The sequence below is a fragment of the Hippocampus zosterae genome, chromosome 14 (assembly GCF_025434085.1).
Source record: "Hippocampus zosterae strain Florida chromosome 14, ASM2543408v3, whole genome shotgun sequence".
Classification (NCBI taxonomy): domain Eukaryota; kingdom Metazoa; phylum Chordata; class Actinopteri; order Syngnathiformes; family Syngnathidae; genus Hippocampus; species Hippocampus zosterae.
This window is the reverse complement of record NC_067464.1, coordinates 3,171,828-3,189,414: the sequence shown is the minus strand read 5'-3', so window position 1 is coordinate 3,189,414 and position 17,587 is coordinate 3,171,828. Positions and strand designations below refer to the sequence as shown.

The 17,587-nt window shown below is 48.4% G+C and overlaps 1 protein-coding gene across 6 annotated transcripts in view; it reads left to right on the top strand.

Annotated features, from left to right (window-relative positions):
* The first annotated feature begins 1,916 nt into the window (after nt 1-1,916).
* The window catches only part of zgc:110158 (uncharacterized protein LOC553590 homolog), a 30,189-nt gene continuing 14,518 nt past the window's right edge, over nt 1,917-17,587 (top strand). The window contains exons 1-4 of one of the 6 annotated variants that reach the window (XM_052086767.1): nt 1,917-2,362; nt 8,827-8,899; nt 9,334-9,395; nt 12,500-12,584. In XM_052086767.1, the coding sequence (XP_051942727.1) occupies nt 2,307-2,362; nt 8,827-8,899; nt 9,334-9,395; nt 12,500-12,584 (276 nt within the window). In that variant the 5' untranslated portion in view covers nt 1,917-2,306. The remainder of the gene's footprint in view (nt 2,363-8,826; nt 8,900-9,333; nt 9,396-12,499; nt 12,585-17,587) is intronic. The other 5 variants (XM_052086766.1, XM_052086764.1, XM_052086763.1 and 2 more) reach the window with 5 other exon arrangements.

The following is a 17,587-nucleotide window of genomic DNA, read 5'->3' as shown; positions in this document are numbered from 1 at the left end:
TTTGCATGTTCTCCCCCCCCCCCCCCGGGGGCCTGCGTGGGTTTTCTCCGGGTACTCCGCTTTCCTCCCGCATTCCAAAATCATGCATGGCAGGCTGATTGAACACTCGTAAAATTCTCCCTCAGTATTTTGAGATCTATTTTTCATGCAAACGCTGATGGTGGCGTTCGCGTGAATGTAAACTAACGCAAAGGTGGTGGAATTTCTGTGTCCGTATTTGTTCAGACTGATCCAATTGTGCCATCGTTACATTTTTCGAGCATATTTTTCATATCGCTTTTCATTTTCGGTCTTCTCACTGCAGCGACTTGTCAGAAGATGTTGGTCGTCACACACACACGAACGAAAATAAAGCTCCGCCGCATGCACACGTCCGTCCATGCGCGCGTGCACGCAGACAGACACGCAGTCAGCTGTGCCCTTCCCACAGCCCGTAGCGTGAAAACGGAACACATTGCCTGTCACTTGCCATGCACACACACACACAAACACGAACCAGGGAGCTCAACCTAGGCACACTCTTAAAGAGACAGAACGCTCACGCAACTTCATTCCTTCAGAACCATACCCGGACAAAACTTCCAAAAAGTGAGCCTCGGACATGGTTCTGTTCTTTAAAAAAATGTGGATATATAAATACATTTATTTGAATTTATATAGAGGTGGCCCGGTAGCCCAGTGGTTAGCACGTCGGCTTCACAGTGCAGAGGTACCGGGTTCGATTCCAGCTCCGGCCCTCCCTGTGTGGAGTTTGCATGTTCTCCCCGGGCTTGCGTGGGTTTTCTCCGGGTGCTCCGGTTTCCTCCCACATTCCAAAAACATGCGTGGCAGGCTGATTGGACGCTCTAAATTGTCCCTAGGTGTGAGTGTGGTTGCGAATGGTTGTTCGTCTCTGTGTGCCCTGCGATTGGCTGGCAACCGATTCAGGGTGTCCCCCGCCTACTGCCCGAAGACAGCTGGGATAGGCTCCAGCAACCCCCACGACCCTAGTGAGGATCAAGCGGCTTGGAAGATGAATGAATGAATGAATTTATATAGCATGAGATTTAAAAAAAAAAGAGGGGGGGCGGGAATAAACACATCCGGGTGTTTGCTTATTTGGATAGATCTCCTGCTCAAGTTGAAGGTGACTAGGCGCCAGGCTGTATAATCAACACAACATGGTCTCACCGCCATGCAGCAAATGCAAAAGCTTCAGGTAGGGCGCACATGGCCCATAATAACTCGGCATGGTCTCACAGTCGTGCGGCTAGCGCTGTAGGCTTGAGGCGGCACCCATGACGATACAAGGAACTCGGACAACAAGGAACCATGACGGTCTTCGCCTGGTCTCAAAGCCATATTGTAAAACCCAGAGAGTGGAAAACAAGTGAGTGTCCTAGACAAAGATTGTGGGTTCCACCAACGGGCGTCTTTGAGTAGCATTCAGAGGTATACCTCATATGAGAAGATTTTAAATTGCATGTTTACTGATGAAACAATCGTATGCCATACACCGTTTTTGCTGTACAGACAGAAAATAGCGGGAAAAGGCCTCAGAGAAATCAATGTATTCAAGTTAGCGAGTGGCAACGTAAGATGGCCACCGGTGGCTTCACTTCTTCAGACAGCCAGTAAGCAGCATTCTTACTCCATTCATCCGTATAACCGTGGGTACACGTAACATGAACTAAACCCCGCACAGGAAGACCTGAGGCAAGATTTGAACCCCTGTGAAGCAAGCATGCCAACCACTGGCCCATTAAAAGTCAATTTTGCTTTGTAGGTCCCCTTTAGAGAACAGGAAAGAAGAAGACACGGTCAGTTAGCATAGCACTTGTGTTGTGTAACAACAACGACGCTGTCGTAGAGAAAAGCTAACTTGAACTTGAGCTGAGGCGGGGGGGAAAAAAATGTACACGTTGCGCCTTTAAGAAGCCCCCACCATCACACAACAGGGGGGCGTGAGCGAAATCCTGGAACAGCGATTGAAAAAAAAAAGCTGCAAGCTCCACCACCGGTGAACGGTTTCAAGTCGCCCACCCTGCCTGGACTGAAACCCTGCCTGATTTGTGGGCAATGTTGGGGATGTAGGAAAAAAAGGAAAGGAAAGCCGGGGAGAGAGCGAGAAAGAGAGAAAGAGAGAGAGAGAGAGAGAGAGAGAAAGGCGAGGTAGGGTGAGAGAGAGCGACAGAGAACCAGAGAGAGCGAGAGGGAACACTAACTGGGTAGCTATGGAGATAGTAGCTTTCCCTGCTCGCTTTCTTTGACAGGTGTCGAGGAGTGGGATAAAATAAAAAAAAAGTCTAAGTCGAGGTGCCTGCAAGATGTACGGCAAGGGCAAGGGAGCCGTGGTCCCCTCCGATAGCCAAGCGAGAGAAAAGTAAGTCAATTATCACTACTTGCGCGTGTATGTGTGTGTTGGAGGGGGGGGGGGGGGAGTGCGTTGTTAGCCTAGCCGTGGCTAAACTTGCTAACTTGGCTAACTACTGTCATTCACATTTTAAAGTGTGCCTATTTGCCATTTTAGCCCGGTTCGGCCAAACCGCAACAACCGCTTCCCCGTCTCTCTTAAGTTGAGCTTTAAAAGTGTACCCACGATTCGCATGTGACCCTCCCTCCCCCGTACGTGCTAACTAAGGCGGCGGTGGTGAGAAGGGGGGGAGCTGAACAATGCCTTGTAAGCAACCCGGGCTGAGAGGCTTTGTGTGTCCCCCCACCGGTAAAAATAGATAAACAGCTGTTTGCTGGTTGTTCTTTGCTCCAGACATTCACCGGCTCGCAGGGCCATCTCGAAGCCGCGCTTGGTTACCCGCTGGTCGGATGCCATTCAGCCAGCCCCCCGCGGTTTGTTTGCCGCCCTAAAAACTTTGTATTTCCCCGTCAAAACTACCCGAAAGTGCCGGTTTTGGTGGTGCCGAACGCAGCCGGAGCGTTTAAGAGGGTCATCGGCGCGGGGACTGGAGCGCTCGCGTGGGAAAGTGCGATCTCAGCTGCCGGTCTCTTTGTCTGGTGCCGATCGCTCGATGGGGTCTGGTTGTAGTGCGCTTCTCAAGTGTGCAATGAAAAGCACCGGGTTATAAAGTTGAACCATCGTGCGTAGTTATCTTTTCCCAACACCGGCACATGGGCCACTCAGCCAGGCTGCTCAAGCTCGTCGACGAGCTCAACGATCGGGACTTTCCGAGAGAGCTATTCTGTTTGTCTTTGGAATCATTCGTTCGAGTTACCAACTGTACCCATAAGAATGTTAACTGTTCAAGTCACATTATTAACTGCCATACAAGTGTCCACTCCAAAAAGTTTAAAATCAAATCTCGAACGTGATGTAGTGCAGCAACTGCGAAAACTTCACCTAACTTTGAACTGCTTTTTTTTATTTTCTCATGCTGAAAGTTTATGGTGGTATGACCAAGACCATAACCAACGCAACGCGATCTTACTGCTAGCATGTGTGAATGTTTCAGGTGCGACAAACAAGACCATCGCTCAGTCAGCCTGGTCCCACAGCCATGCAGAGAGTGCGAAAGCCGAATCTCCTTTTGAGAGAGATTTTTATCATGCTGAAGCTCAAGATGGTATGCTAAAAAAGAAAAAAATAACTCAACATGGTCTCACGGCTGTGTGGCAAGTTAAAACTAGAAATGACGAGTATAGAAGAGAACATCTCACTCTGTGCTATGTCATGATAGCTCCCCGTGTAAAATTCGTAAGAGACTTAGGGCATCTTTTTACAAAATGTGACCAGGTTTTAAAGGCGTTTGGAGGTACCTGCGTATTGGCGCACTGTCGAAGCCCACTTCCATCTCCCGCTTCCCGTTACCCGTCCCGCTTTTGCCGCTCGCGCTTTTACTCCCCTTGTTGAATTATTGACACGGACCTGAGCAGCTTCTCTCAGGCGAGTGGAGCGAGATACGGCGGGCCGGCGCTCATCCATGTTTAAAGAAGGTGGTCGCTATTGTCAAGAAGCTTCCTTGGCCCGTCCGTGCGCAAGGTGTGGCGGTCACGGGGTAGCGCGGGGGGAAATTTTGCACTTTTGTGGGGAGCTGACCCGAAGCTAACGCAGCAGTCTACATTTTCACTCACTGCTCCGTCTTTCCAGAGGACTATAAAAAGGAGCCTCCTTTTTCTGTGTACTTGCGACAAGAAATCAACCATTGACTATTTCAAACATCCCAAACTCACACACGTAGGGCCCAACAAGTACGGATTTTTTTTTTAAGGCCGAGTGTTTGGCAAAAATCCAATAATTAGATAAGTAATTGAAAACGCATCTAAAATAACTTGTTTGTTTGTTTTGGGTCGCCGATGTTGTAGTGGTACACTCGCCTGAAGTCAGCTGGGATAGGCTCCGCCGTTTTTGAAAATGGATGCATAGATGGATTTTTATTTATTTTTATTTTATTTTTTGGTCCTTTAAAGTTTACAACAAAGAAATGGACGACCAATGAATTTATGTTTCGATTCAGGCTATGAATGCGTTTGGCATATAAGCGACATCATGAGTTGAAGTTGCTTGGAAAATATGCACGATGCCATTTCACGACCCTCTAAAGCAGGCCGACTTTGGAGCTACGTTTTCCCTCCGGATGGGTCGTTATGACAGTGATACCACAAAAATAATTTCATCCTCTCGTCACATTATTATTTGTACACGACAAATTAATGAATTACTAGTTTTGAAAACAGTCAAGTCGACTATAACAGTTTGGAGGGTCTCCACGTTATTTATGACAATTTGAACGTTCGGTACAGATTTTAGCAAGGGTCATGCAAGTTTACACGCGTGATGTGCTTTTGCGGGCCACATGCAATGATGCGGCGGGCCGAATCTGCCCCCCCCCCCCCCTAAGTTAAAAAAAATAAAAAAATAAAAATCAGACTCCAGCTTTAGAACCGTGTGTCTGTTGAAGGCACTGTTCAGCCTTCACTTGTCAATCAAATAATTACTCAAAATTGGTTATCCGTATGTGTTGAAGCTAATGTGGCTCAGACTACTGGAGACAAACTCATTATTATTATTATTATTTTTTTTTTGAAACACATATGAGCACATTAAATCTTCATCAAACGTTGCGTTAGTGGCTAATTGCTACTACCGGCTCAGTATCACGTCAGTTCTCATTGGTCTCACGCTTTTATTACAATTTTATTACAATCTTTTGTTGCAGCAGCCTATTTTCTTGTTGCCCCGAGTGTCCTCTTGGATAAAACGTGGCTCAAAATCACAAAACCAAGAGCACACGTTAGCGTTGCCTTGCATTGTTGCTGCGGCGTCATGCTCCGCAGTCTTCATTATTCTGCGGTGGCTCGTTTTCTTGCGGCCCGCAGTGTCTTGTTGGATAAATAATGAGCATCAGGACAACAAAACAACAAAAATGATTAGTTGTCAAGGAGGCAGATAACCGATATCTGGAGCTCACATTCATTTTGGGTAAAACGTAAAACTCCTTTTACCTTCTTTCCTCTCCCAAAGCTTCCATAAACTTGAATAATGAAACAGGGCAGGTACACGCAAACACATGTACGCGAGGCCCGTAAAAAATTCATGGAAGGACTCCCATCCACCATGTAAACATGAATGGAACCTCCCATTAAATTTTTTTTTTTTTTTTGGAGCTTTGCCATAGTTTAAATCCCCAATGAAGAGATGAGTGTGTGCGCAGGGAAGCACTTCTTTCGTGTGTGTGTGTGTGTGTGTGTTTCATGATTTGCAAGTGACGATGTCTTCCACTCTACACCAGCGGTCACTAGCAGCTTTGTGACCGACAAATTGCTAAGGAGCTCGAAGGAAAGTGGTCAGATTCCTGCGGTCAAGTGAGTGAGTGAGCGAGACTTGGTGTGCGTGTCCGGGCGCAAGCTCGTGTTGTCTGAGAGGTCGTCAACAGTACGGCAGTCTTCGGTCTTTGGTCTTGTTTTTTTTATTTTTTAAATGACCCATTTGTTTTAGAATCACAAACAGTGGTACCTTGAGATATGAGTTTAATTCTTTGCTTGGAACGAAACTCTCTCTCATGTCAAATTATCGCTTCCATTGACATGAATGGGAATTGGATTAATCCGTTCCAGATTGGGTGAAATAGCACTTGATTATGCCAAACTTTGTTCATAATTAAATAGAATTCAAAAGAAGTAGTACGTTGCCACAGATGATCACTCTGCACTGTATATCGACGTCTCAGCTCTTCGCTGAAGATAAATATGACCGAGGATACACTTTATGCTGAATGTCTAAATGTATCGGTGCACCTTTTCCGTTTAAGTTGCGTAGAGAGATATGCGTTTCCCATGATGTGTTGGCATTAGCATTAAGCTAATTACGCGATGGCTACGCTATGTTCATTCATCTTCCGAGCCGCTTGATCCTCACTAGGGTCGCGGGGGGTGCTGGAGCCTATCCCAGCTGTCTCCGGGCAGTAGGCGGGGGACACCCTGAATCGGTTGGCAGCCAATCGCAGGGCACACAGAAACGAACAACCATTCGCACTCACACCTCGGGACAATTTAGAGTGTTCAATCAGCCTGCCACGCATGTCTTTGGAATGTGGGAGGAAACCGGAGCACCCGGAGAAAACCCACGCAGGCCCGGGGAGAACATGCAAACTCCACACAGGGAGGCCGGAGCTGGAATCGAACCCGGTACCTCTGCACTCTGAAGCCGACGTGCCAACCACTGGACTAGCGGGCCGCCCGGCTACGCTCTTGCTTAAAATAAAAATCCTTCTTCGGGGTCGGCATCGGATCCTCAAACGTCTTCCTCAATGTGGCTAAAGAGTATAAAAAGCTCTTAGCCACACTTGCGTGATGCTAGCCACATCATCACATGCGTTTATGAGGCTAAACTTTAGCCACGTGGGAAATCAATAAGCTTTAATCGGGGGTGGGCACACTTCAAAGCACCAATTCTATAAGTTAATCAATTGTAGTTAAACTCAACTGGAGCACCTTTTGTGGCAGGCTTTTTGAGACATCTTGGAGAACCTGTCTAACGTGGGAGTCTTGCGTCACCATGACCAAAAAAAAAAAAAAACACATTTGGGCGCCCGTAACGCAACTGAGGAGGCGCTTTACGTGTTTCTTGAAGAGGAGAACTTTTCATTCATCCGTCCCTGAGAAACAACCTGCCAAAATAGCATCCCGGCATAAATTATGAGCGGATGACTCATTGGCGGTGATTGTCATCAAAGTGCGGCTAGCTCAACCTTTACGTTAATCATCGGCGCTGTGGAGTCGTGCGATGTTTGTTGCGGTGAACTTGAACGCGATACAACCTCGTGGCGTGCGTGCGTGTGCTAGCGGTTGCTCACGTTGTCACCTCTTTTTACAACCAGGAAATAGTCATGACTCAAAACAGGAAGTGCGCTTTGTTTTATTTGCGTTCTACTTTTTCTATTGTCGCTTCTGATTCTCTCCCCCTAAACAAGATTCCACTCACCCTACCTCAAATTTTAGGAGCAAAATTTCGGAACTGCCCTGTGTTGACTTCAGCCTGCTGACTTGACATCAAAGCAACGCTTTGGCAACCGGCTTCTCCCCGGACCGGGTTTTTCAACCGACGGCGGGCTTACTTACTGTCCCCCTCTCATTAGGACGCGATTGTCCTGTCAAGAGGTCTTTCTCGCCAACAGCACGCTGTCATATCCGCGCCGCCGCTCGATTGATGGGTTGTTAATGGCCTATTAAACGCGACTAAGAAAAGGGAGTCGGGGAGCAGCGATGTCGGGGCCAATAGGGGGGTTTTCCCCGACTTCTCAGCACAATTCTGGTAATAGACGAGGTGTGTCTCCTGCTTAAAAAAAAAAGCCATTTGGACTACAACACAAGCTGCCGTTGGTGACCTCCGCGATGGCGTCCACTGCCAGAATCGCTTGATTACTAGCCAATTAGCCCACGTAGTTACATCTGATGCGCAGGAACAGCAATAACGCTCCTGCGTCGGTATGCTTATTCCAAGTGTGACACTCAAAAACCGAACCTGCCAATTGAGCCATGCGAATCCAGCCTATCTGTTAAAGCACGGGTGTCAAACTCGAGGCCCCGGGGGCCAGATCCGGCCCGCCGGGTCATTTTATGTGGCCGGCGAAAGCAAATCGTGTCTGTCAACTTGCTGAAATCTGGACCGAAATTTGAAATTGCCACGTATAAAAAAATTGCATTGAGGTTTTGCAACAATTTTGTTACCCGGTTTACACTCAATGGAAGACGTAACTCCAAATTGGCTCGCGACTAAAATGAGTTTGCCACCCCTGCATTCATTCATTCATTTATTCATTCATCTTCCTAACTGCTTGATCCTCACTAGGGTCGCGGGGGGTGCTGGAGCCTATCCCAGCTGTCTTCGGGCAGTAGGCGGGGGACACCCTGAATCGGTTGCCAGCCAATCGCAGGGCACAGAGAGACAAACAACCATCCACGCTCACATTCACACCTAGGGACAATTTAGAGTGTTCAATCAGCCTGCCATGCATGTTTTTGGAATGTGGGAGGAAACCGGAGCACCCGGAGAAAACCCACGCAGACCCGGGGAGAATATGCAAACTCCACACAGGGAGGCCGGAGCTGGAATCGAACCCGGTACCTCTGCACTGTGAAGCCGACGTGCTAACCACCTGACTACCGGGCCGCCACCCCTGCATTAAAGAGTCCAAATCAGCGGGTGCTAAATTTCAGTCACAGACACATCGGACCGTTTCTTTGTGCGAGTTTTACGCTTCGCTCGGCGCCGACACGCGATCCGCCGAGCGCCTCTCGCTCTGTACGCCCACCGTTACGTCGAATCGCTTGTTTGCAAACGAAAAAAAATTCTGTTCTTAAGCATTTGTCTTGAACTTGCTGTTTGCATTTCAGGTTGGCGTTGTACGTGTACGAGTACCTGCTACACGTCGGAGCGCAGAAGTCGGCACAGACCTTCCTGTCTGAAGTAAGATTTGAGTACCACTTTTAAAGCCGGGAGCACCTGAGAAAAAACCCAATCAGCCGCCATTCGAACGCGGGACCTCGCGGCCGCGACGCGGACAAGCTAACCGCTGTGCATTTTTTATGAGGCCACCCGATAAAGTTACGGCGTGTTTTCCTAGCACCAACGCCAACACCCGATGCGGGCCACCCAAACAAAGCCTCAGTAACTTTAGATAGATAGAAACGGGCATTTTTTTTTCCTATCCTTTTTTCACGTCCTTCTTCAAAAGTGTTTCAAAATGTTCTCCTTATGACATTTTGGAAGCCTTGAAATTTTTTTTTTTTTTAAATCCCAAGAACTGAACTCTCCCGTCCCTTCTGGTTCTTATCCCCTGAACGACGGTATGCCAAGTGGCCCTCGTGGTAGTTTCTGAGTCTTTCTTCTTCCTTTCTTAGATACGATGGGAGAAGAACATCACGTTAGGGGAGCCTCCTGGATTTCTCCATTCGTGGTGGTGGTGAGTGTCACGAGTTCCACGAAGCTGTCGCACTTTATTGCACTGTTTCCTGTTGGGATCGACAAAATAAAATAAAAAAATACAAATCAGAAAAATCTTCACGAGGGTGTGCCAGAGTCTCGGGCTTGACCAGACTCACTGAGGGTGCGACCCCCCCCCCCCCCGCCCCCCGCCCAAGCCCTCACCATATCCGAACCCCGCCCACCCACCTTCGCTCTGCGTGCTCTCCCCTCCTCCAGCGTTGCATCTTTCTTTCACCTCCCGCTTCCTGAAACAATGGATCCAGATGGTTGGGAAAATGGATGGGCCTCCCCCTCCTTACCCTTTTGTGCCCCCCCACCACCACCACCACACACACACATACACTTTTCTCCTTTTGTTCACACAGCAGAAGGATTCTTAGCAGATTATCCCGTCGCATTCCAGTCTCCTTTTATGCCAGCCGTCCCCGGTTTCTCCCCTTTGCGCCCTTAACCCCCCCCCTTGTCACTGTCATTTATGCCCCCCGGCTAAGGTTTTGACCGCAGTGGGGTTCTGCATTGACAACACAGAAAATCAGCCATTTTGCTCGTTTCAGAAGATGTGTCGTCGAAAGCGCCCTCATCAGACGTCCCGCCGCCGCCGCCGCGACGTGTTCCGAAGGCGCCCGCTTATGTTCACCCCAGTAGCCGACATTAAACTCTTCACCTTAAGCAGATTGTTCCGATCCGCGGATTCAAGTCGAGCCTAATCCGCGCTCACCTACGGCGACTTGCGCCACGACACCGCCGGGATTTGGACGTCGCCCCCGGAGTAATAAGAGCGTGAACCGGACCCCCAGGCCCGCAATAAATTAGCTCGCTCGATTAAAAGTGAAGCTGTTTTACACGTTGCATATATTAGCTCGGACTGTTGAGTCGATGACATCGGCGGTGAATGCTGAAATTCCTTTTATAGACCGTGTAACGCGCACTTAGGTTTAACGGCCTTTGTGCCCCGGTCGTTGCTTTCGAAATCTCGAAAAACTTTTCAAACGTTCTTTTATCCATCCATCCATCATCTACCGCTTATCCGGGGCCGGGTCGCGGGGGCATCAGCTTTAGCAGGGAAGCCCAGACTTCCCTCTCCCCTAGCTACTTCGTCCAGCTCTCCCCGGGGGATCCCGAGTCGTTCCCAGGCAAGCTGGGTGACATAGTCTCTCCAGCGTGTCCTGGGTCTTCCTCGGGGTCTCCTCCCGGTGGGACATGCCCGGAACACCTCACCGGGGAGGCGCTCAGGAGGCATCCGAATCAGATGCCCAAGCCACCTCATCTGCCCAAGCCACCTCATCTTTTATGTCCGGAAAATAATGATTTGTTCAGATAAAGTATACATCGAAAATATCAATGTGTTTTTTTTTGGGGGGTCAGTAATAACACACAGAAATGTGCTATTCTCCAAAACTGATAATGATCTAAATTAAAATATGAATAAAACTGAAGAAAAAAAAATATCGGAGACGGCGATACATTAATAAAGAGATTTAGTGTTAATTGGTTGTGTCAGTCACGGATGGTTGCGTGCCAAATGAGCAATGCACATATGACAATCGAGCAAATATTGCATGTAAAAATCACAGACGGTGCGTAGACGTAAAATTGTATTTGGGGGGGGGGGGGAGAAAAAAAAACGTACAGCGGTGTAACTTTTAACCTCCGGGGATGATTCTGCTGAGTCATAAGTACGAACGGCGGGGCCGGCGCAGCACCATCAGCAATATGAAAACCCAAGGACGTGTTTTTAATGGCTACTAAGAGGATGGACAGAATGATAATTCAGAGAGGTTACAACCCGGGTTAATGTGGGTCGGGGTGGCGGAGGGGGGGGGGGGGGGGGGTGGGAATAGCATGTCATGGTCAAGCCTCCCATCGAGTATGCGTAAAATGTCAAGAAACGCGTCATAGTCATCTTAAATGTTTTTTTTTTTTGGTTGAGCGGAGCAGTTTGCGTTTTTGGTGGACCAATCGAATTTCTGAATTGTTTTTCGTAACCTTTCCGACATCGCTAGCACGATAGATGAAAAGGCTTCAAGGACACCAGAATGAAATGGAATAGGAAGTTGGAGTTTTTGCTTTCAGCAGATGTTTTGCGCTCATTTCAGGGTTCAAATTTGGTCAAACCCGTGCAAGGGGATGCACCAAAATGAGACTCGGTCGCAAACTACGAGCCGACAATCTTGGTATCAAGTGGTCACTTTGGGGGGGGGTATATTTTAAGTTTGGTGATCATTTTGAGTATTCACAGTTAAAAACTGATGGGAGCACCCGTTCTTTTGTTTTTTTTTTGTTTTTCCTCTCGCTACCTTTTGAGCTCCCGTGCCCAAAGCCGTTTATGATCATCCTTAAGCATTGTTATGCATCCCGGCAGGGCGCCCCTGGCGCACTCTGACCTCATGATCGGGTAAGGTTAAGTCCGATAATTAGTTGACTTTTTGGGATCAAAACATCTAGAAGTTCACACAGCTCGGGGATCGCCGTCTGCAATTAGCGGGACATGCCGGGGGTGGAGGGGGGGTTGTCGTCTGATTGGACACGTGTTTAACCGCATCCGGTTCCTCGCCCACTCACACCCAATCGATTAGCAAGGACTGATCCATTTGAACCCGGGTCGAAGGAAAAGAGATTTTCAGGGAGACGAGTTTTAATGTCCGTGGTCTCAAATTTACCCCCCGCCCCGCCCCCCCCAAAAAAAATCCACTCACCTTATTATTTTTTTTTTTTTTTGGATCTGGTCTGATTTAGAAGGAAGAAAAATAGCAAGAAAGTCTGCGAAAGAGCAAAATAAAAATAAACAGGCAAAAGATAAAGTAATGGTAACAATTAATTATTACCATTAACCAGTAACAAATTATTATTGATTTTGAAGTTTCATTTTATATTTTATATACAGTATATATATATAATTTTTTCATTCAAATTTCTCAGCGTTGTTTAATAACACTCTCTGTCAGCTGTCTTCGGGCAGTAGGCGCGGAGGACACCCTGAACCGCTTGCCAGCCAATCTCCGTGGAGTCAAATTTAGAAGACGTGTTTGTATTCACTTGACGTGGAGTTGAACTTTGCCCCCCTGTCCTTTACGTTTTCAGCGTATTCTGGGACTTGTATTGCGCCGCTCCAGACCGACGAGAGACCTGCGAGCACTCCAGTGAGGCCAAGGCCTTCCATGACTACGTAAGTGATGCGCTCCCAGTCCGGCTAGTCTTTTCTCACCTACGCTCACGTTTGCTCCGATGCCTTTCCAAAAACAAAGTTGACATTTCATGATTTGACACTTGACAACTTCAAACCGTCGCAAGTCTAACATGCGTGACGTTGTCATGAAAATACCCCGAGGAGCAAGAACTTCCGTCGATTCAGATTCCAGAAGGCATCTTTTTACCCGTAAATTCAATTTCTGCCCTGAGAGACGCTTTTTAGGGTTGAGCGTGTACTAATCACTTGAGAACCTCAATCGTAAACCTTTACACGACACAGACATGCTAGAACGAGTCCAGAATTGCTGACTCAACATCAATTGCTACGTGCGCCAAGTGGTGACGCTGCGCCAGAACCGCAGAAGAATCCCCGAAGCAAAGCGTGGTCGGCTCAAAGTGCCCCGAGACGACGTCTTGTTAAGAAGCGTGAAGAAGCCAACCCAAACTGTATCGTCTGCTGTGTCAAAATCCTGCGTTATGATGGATGATGGACTGTGTGCATGTATGTGTGTGTGCATACGATACAGTGTGGGGACATAATGGAATAGAGTTCTAATCCCGTAATCCTGGCACTGGGTTGATGCTAAACCAGGGATCTGTATTTGTGTGTGTGTGTGTGCGTGCGTGTGCGATTTTGTTTGTGCGAGATATTGTGATTGTTTGTCCCGGTAACATTGTGTGATTATTGGTGTGTTTTGTAGGTTTGTATTTCGAAGTGTGTGTGTATGAAGTAGTGTGATTGTGTGAATAGTACATGTGCAGTATTGTGTGATTGTCTATGTTCTATTGTCATTGTTTTGTTCCGTTTTCGGTGTTTGTGTGATTGTATGTGTGATATTGTGTGTGTGTGTGTGTGTGTGTGTGTCTTTGTTTGTTTGTTTGTTTTATTGAGCATTTAAAGTACACGTAATAACAGGTTGACAAAGGTCAAACAAAATTATAAAAGCAAAATTAGAAATAGTTAAAAGAGAAAAAGGCGGCCGCGTAGTCCAGTGGTTAGCACGTCGGCTTCACAGTGCAGAGGTACCGGGTTCGATTCCAGCTCCGGCCTCCCTGTATGGAGTTTGCATGTTCTCCCCCGGGCCTGCGTGGGTTTTCTCCGGGTGCTCCGGTTTCCTCCCACATTCCAAAAACATGCGTGGCAGGCTGATTGAACACTCTAAATTGTCCCTAGGTGTGAGTGTGAGCGTGGATGGTTGTTCGTCTATGTGTGCCCTGCGATTGGCTGGCAACCGATTCAGGGTGTCCCCCGCCTAGTGCCCGTAGACAGCTGGGATTGGCTCCAGCACCCCCCGCGACCCTAGTCAGGATCAAGCGGCTCGGAAGATGAATGAATGAATGAATGAATAAAAGAAAAAAAACACGCATCACAGTTATATGCTCAAAGGAGTAGCAAGAAGTAAATAACTTATCTCGTCCTACCCCTTATTATGTAACTGAATTGTTCATTTTTCAAAACAAAGAAATGAAAAACTACATATCATTAAATATTTTTACCCTGTGATATTTCGATATTTTGTGTGTGTGTGTGTAAGTGACAGAGAAAATGATTTTGAGTATGTGATTTTGTGCGTGTGTATGTGATATTGCGTGATACTGCATGTGGTATCGTGATTGTTTATGCCTGTGATATTGTGGCGCGTGTGAGATTTTTTTTTTTTTTTTTTTTAGGTGTGTGCGCTTCTGTGATTGCACGTATGAAGTCGTACGATTCTGTGTGTGAATGTGTGTACATGTCCGATAATGTGCGAGTGTCGTGTGCACGTTTGATGTATGTTTACTGTGTGTTTGTGTTGCGTGCGCATGTGTAATTTAATGACTCGGAGCATCTTTGGCAAGCAGCCCGTGAACAAGAGGGCGGGGGGGCGGAGGGTCTTCCGTGTGTGTGACTGTCCGACACGGTCGCTTCACTGTCTGTATCTAACACTGACAAAGCCAAGAAGACAGGCCTGGTTTAATTTTGGCTCCGGAGCCCCCCGGGGCTCTCAAGCACCCCCCCACACCCCTACTTACCCCCACCACCCCCCTGCGCCCTCCAGCACAGAGATCCTCACTGCTGGGTGAACGGCTCAGCAAGAAAAGGAAAGACTTTTGTTTGTTAGTCTTATCTTTACGAGGGGTCGGTGGCCCGCTTTTAGGGCCCCGCTTGGCGTTTATGAGGCGTTATCAATGTGATGAGATGAAAGACTTTGGGGAGCTCTTTATTTTCACTATCTTCAACAGTAGTTTAGTGATGCGAGTTGTTGTCTTCCCCCCCCCCCCCCCCCCCCCCCCCCCCCATTTGTGTGGCAATTACAGTTTGTACGGGGGGTAGACCTGGTAAACAGAAGACGCTTTGGTGGAGGTCCGCTCCGACAATGCAACTAATCCCTTTGATTCCGCACGTGACTTCGAGCGAGTTCTCGAGTCTTCATTCGGTTGCGTTTAAAAGATCTTAGGCGGCGTTCGCACTTGGAATACACTCAACCGAAAGCGTGTTGACTTGATACGAGGCTTCTGCTTTGGTTAGCAATGCTGTTTTTGGGGGGGGGGCGGGGGGGGGTTGTGATTTTTTTTTTTATTGACTTTGTAGATAAGACGCTGTCCTTCTTGAGTCATGAAATCAGCTTATGTCCACCTGGGAGACTGTGAGTGCTCCCATTTTGGTGAGCGACGGCGTTTGAAACTCCTCAGTTGACTCCGAAGGTGCCGTTCTCCACACAACCTAGTCGAAGCACTATTTTGGTTAGCGATGGGAGTTCAGAAAGGGGCTCGGCGGCTGAGTGGATGTTGTGTCTGTGGCGTATTAGCACCGTCATCCGTCGTGTGTGTGTGTGTTCTTGTACTCACCACATTGTGAGGACCGGCATGAGTTTTTAACCAACAGAGTGAGGACATTTTGGCCGGTCCTCACTTTGACACCCTCTGTGTGTGTGTGTGTGTGTGTGTGCGTGCGCGCCCGTCTGCTCTCAGCACCCAAGCCCCGTGCCAGTTTTGAGGCGCAGCTGGGCTTTCTGTCTGTCCGCCGTTGCCCCGTCCCCCCCCCCCCCGCCCACCCCGCATCCTGTTGACCGTAATGGCCGCGTGTTTTGACTGGGCTAATAAATTAGCTGGATCACCGCAGTCAACTCTTTTTGCCTCTCTTCTTCGCCATCACCCCCCCCCCCCCCCTCCCCCATCTACTTCCGATCTGTCACTCTTTCTCTGTCTGTCTGTCTGTCTGTGCAATCAGGACATCGGGTCAAGGAGACGGTGGTGAGGAACATATGAGTGAAGCAGAATGTACATCAGTAGGCTCTCCGGGCAGAGACTCACAAACACGCACGCATTTATTTCTACCCTCCTCCTTCCATCTCGTGTTTACGTCCCTTTTTTTTTATCCTCGTGAAAGGTATCAGGCACAGGTCAATAATGTGTTGAGCACTATTGATTCGTCCAGTCACACGGCCCTGGATGTGAGACGGAAAATGCTTTTGGCTTCATATTGTGTCCGTTACTAGCGTCGTTAGCTTCTCGCGGCTGGATTTAAAATCCAATTGAAACGCCCGGATGTTTTTTTTTTTTGTTTGTTTGTTTTGACTGCTCATATTCAAGTGACACGTATCGACAGATCATGCCGCCGCGACACATATCCAAAGTGTACCACTTGGGGACTAGAGCGTGAGAATCCAGACCAAGCCAACGTGTGGCATCTTTGCAAGGGCGCGTAAAATGTTTTGGAAGACGCCATAGAAACACTTGTTGCGGCCCACCCGCCGCTGCTCCAAGCGCAACTCGCGCCGTTTACGGCAGACATCAAAGGCTGCGCATTTTATGTCGCGCGTCTGCGCTTGTTTGCCTGGGGGCAAAACTTGCTTCCTGCGCAGCAAAGAAAACCAATCACCTCGCCCTGACCCTGAAATCAGCCATAGTGGGGACGACCTCCATGTAAGAGGACTGCGAACTGCCTAAATTTTTATTTCGACGTTTCTTAGAAAACAATCCATTCCCCCGACACTGGCCCCATTTGTTCAGATTTTTGGAATGAATTTTCCGTCCATTTCAATCAGCCTGCCGTGCATGTTTTTGGAACGTGGGAGGAAACCGGAGTTACCCGGAGAAAACCCACGCGGGCCCTGGGAGAACATGCAAATTCCACACAGGAAGGCCGCAGCCGGGATCGAACCCGCGACCTCTGTACTGTGAGGTGGACGTGCTAACCATTTGTCCCCCGGCCGCCCCAAAACAAAATTTCCCCACGTGAAATATAGGAAATGGAAACAATTCAGACTTGCTACCTGTCACGTTCCGCTTTTACACAAGTCATCATAACCCCCCCCCCAACGCCCAGCTCAGTATGACTTTTCTTCTTTCACCGCAAATCTATTTCATCACGTAATATAATCATGGAGTAATCATTCATTCATCTTCCGAGCCGCTTGATCCTCACTAGGGTCGCGGGGGGTGCTGGAGCCTATCCCAGCTGTCTCCGGGCAGTAGGCGGGGGACACCCTGAACCGGTTGCCGGCCAATCGCAGGGCGCACAGAGACGAACAGCCGTCCACGCTCACACTCACACCTAGGGACAATTTAGAGTGTTCAATCAGCCTGCCACGCATGTTTTTGGAATTTGGGAAGAAACCGGAGCACCCGGAGAAAACCCACGCAGGCCCGGGGAGAACATGCAAACTCCACACAGGGAGCCGGAGCTGGAATCGAACCCGGTACCCTCTGCACTGTGAAGCCGACGTGCTAACCACTGGACTACCGGGCCGCCCGAGTAATCATTTAATCACCCCCCCCCCCCCCTCCATTAGCAAACGTTCACGAGAGAGAAATATAGCCTCGGATGTTGGGTCCGGTGCAAATTAATTGAGCCGTTTGGCGTTTTAAAGATCACGTCTTGCTTGTGCACACAAATCAAGTGGGACCACCGCGGCGCTCGCTGTCCTATTTTCAAGAGGCTAACAGCAATCATTAGATGAAGTGAAACACTCTTTGGATTGGCCAATCTCGATATGA